Here is a 2,555-nt window from a genome sequence, read left to right on the forward strand (position 1 = left end):
GAGAGAGACAGAGAGAGACAGAGAGAGAGACGGAAAGAGAGACAGAGACACACAGACAGAGAGAGAGAGACAGAAAGAGATAGAGAGAGACAGAGAGAGAGAGAGAGAGACAAAGAGAGAGAGAGAGACAAAGACAGAGAGAGAGACAGAAAGACAGAGACAGAGAGAGAGAGAGAGACAGAGACAGAGACAGAGAGAGAGAAAGAGAAAGACACAGAGAGAGACACAAAGAAGAGAGAGACAGAGACAGAGAGAGAGACAGAGAGAGAGATAGAGAGAGACAGAGAGAGACAGAGACAGAGAGAGACAAAGACAGAGAGAGACAGAGACAGAGAGAGAGACACAAAGAGGCAGGGAGAGAGAGAAAGGCAGAGAGAGAGACATAGAGAGACAGAGAGAGAGACACAGAGAAACACAGACAGAGAGACAGAGAGAGAGAGAGACAGAGAGAGAGGCAGAGACAGGGAGATAGAGACAGGGAGGCAGAGACAGGAGTCAGAGACAGGGAGGTAGAGACAGGGAGACAGACACAGAGAGAGAGGCAGAGACAGGGAGGCAGAGACAGGGAGGCAGAGACAGAGAGAGAGACAGAGAAAGAGAGCCAGAGAGAGATAGACAGACAGAGAGAGAGACAGAGACAGAGAGAGTGACAGAGACAGAGAGAGACAGAGAGAAACAGAAACAGAGAGAGACAGAGACAGAGACACAGAGAGAGATAGAGACAGAGAGAGAGAGAGACAGTGAAAGACAGACAGAGAGAGACAAAGAGAGAAACAGAGACAGAGAGAGAGAGAGAAAGAGAGAGAAACAGAAAGAGAGAGAGAGACAGAGGGGGAGAGAGAGAGACAGAGGGAAAGACAGAGTAAGAGACAGACAGAGAGAGACAGAGAGACAGAGAGTGAGAGAGAGAGAGACAGACAGGGAGACAGGGAGAGAGACAGAGAGAGAGATAGAGAGAGACAGAGAGAGACAGAGACAGAGAGAGACAAAGACAGAGAGAGACAGAGACAGAGAGAGAGACACAAAGAGGCAGGGAGAGAGAGAAAGGCAGAGAGAGAGACATAGAGAGACAGAGAGAGAGACACAGAGAAACACAGACAGAGAGACAGAGAGAGAGAGACAAAGAGAGAGAGAGACAGAGAGAGAGAGAGACAGAGAGAGAGAGAGACAGAGAGAGAGAGAGACAGAGAGAGAGAGAGACAGAGAGAGAGAGAGACAGAGAGAGAGAGAGACAGAGAGAGAGAGAGACAGAGAGAGAGAGAGACAGAGAGAGAGAGAGACAGAGAGAGAGAGAGACAGAGAGAGAGAGAGACAGAGAGAGAGAGAGACAGAGAGAGAGAGAGACAGAGAGAGAGAGAGACAGAGAGAGAGAGAGACAGAGAGAGACAGAGACAGAGAGAGACAGAGAGAAAGAGAGACAGAGAGAGAGAGGCAGAGACAGAGAGACAGAGAGAGACAGAGACAAAGAGAGAGAGAGACAGAGACAGAGAGAGAGGCAGAGACAAAGAGAGAGGCAGAGACATAGAGAGAGAGACAGAGACAGATAGAGACAGAGAGATTCAGACAGAGAGAGAGACAGAGAGATAGAGAGACAGAGACAGAGACAGACAGAGAGAGAGAGAGACAGAGGACACAGAGAGAGAGAGAGACACAGAGAGAGAGAGACAGAGAGAGAGAGACAGAGAGACAGAGAGAGACAGAGAGACAGAGAGAGGCAGAGAGACAGAGAGCGCGACAGAGCGACAGAGAGAGAGACAGAGAGCGAGAGAGACAGAGAGCGAGAGAGACAGAGCGAGAGAGAGACAGAGAGAGAGAGAGAGACAGAGAGACAGAGACAGACAGAGAGAAAGAGAGACAGACACAGAGACACAGAGAGACAGAGAGAGACAGAGACAGAGAGAGACAGAGACAGAGAGAGACAGACCGTAAGAGAGGGAGACATAGACAGAGACAGAGGGGGAGACATAGACAGAGACAGAGACAGAGACGGAGAGAGACAGAGACAGAGACAGAGACAGACAGAGACAGGGACAGACAGAGACAGGGACAGACAGAGACAGGGACAGACAGAGAGACGGACAGACAGAGAGACGGACAGACAGAGAGACGGACAGACAGAGACAGAGAGAGAGACAGAGAGAGAGAGAAAGAGAGTCAGAGAGAAAGAGACAGAGAAGGAGAGAGACACAGAGAGAGAAAAAGTCAGGGGGAGAGAGACGGGGACAGGGGGAGAGAGACGGAGAGAGACGGAGACGGAGACGGAGAGGGAGAGGGAGAGAGAGAGGGAGACGGAGAGGGAGACGGAGAGGGAGAGGGAGAGGGAGACGGAGAGGGAGAGACAGAGAGGGGGAGACAGAGAGGGAGAGACAGAGAGGGGGAGACAGAGAGAGACAGAGGGACAGGGGAAAGACAGAGAGACAGAGACAGTAACAGACGACAGACCGAGACAGACGACACACAGAGACAGACAGAGAGACAGACAGGGAGACAGACAGAGAGACCCCGACAGACAGAGACCGAGACAGAGACAGAGAGACCGAGACAGAGACAGAGAG

The 2,555-nt window shown here is 51.1% G+C and overlaps 1 protein-coding gene across 1 annotated transcript; it reads left to right on the forward strand.

Moving 5' to 3' along the window:
- Positions 1–60: 60 nt before the first annotated feature.
- LOC104539660 (putative uncharacterized protein DDB_G0271982) lies at positions 61–801 on the forward strand (the record flags this gene model as incomplete). Its single annotated transcript, XM_010183245.1, is given in 2 exon segments — positions 61–108; positions 730–801. Coding segments are annotated over 2 exon segments (120 nt in total), but the record flags the coding sequence as incomplete, so codon positions are not given.
- Between the last annotated feature and the right edge of the window lie 1,754 nt (positions 802–2,555).

This window comes from Mesitornis unicolor, unplaced genomic scaffold (genome assembly GCF_000695765.1).
Source record: "Mesitornis unicolor isolate BGI_N332 unplaced genomic scaffold, ASM69576v1 scaffold15114, whole genome shotgun sequence".
NCBI classification, from domain to species: Eukaryota; Metazoa; Chordata; class Aves; order Mesitornithiformes; family Mesitornithidae; genus Mesitornis; species Mesitornis unicolor.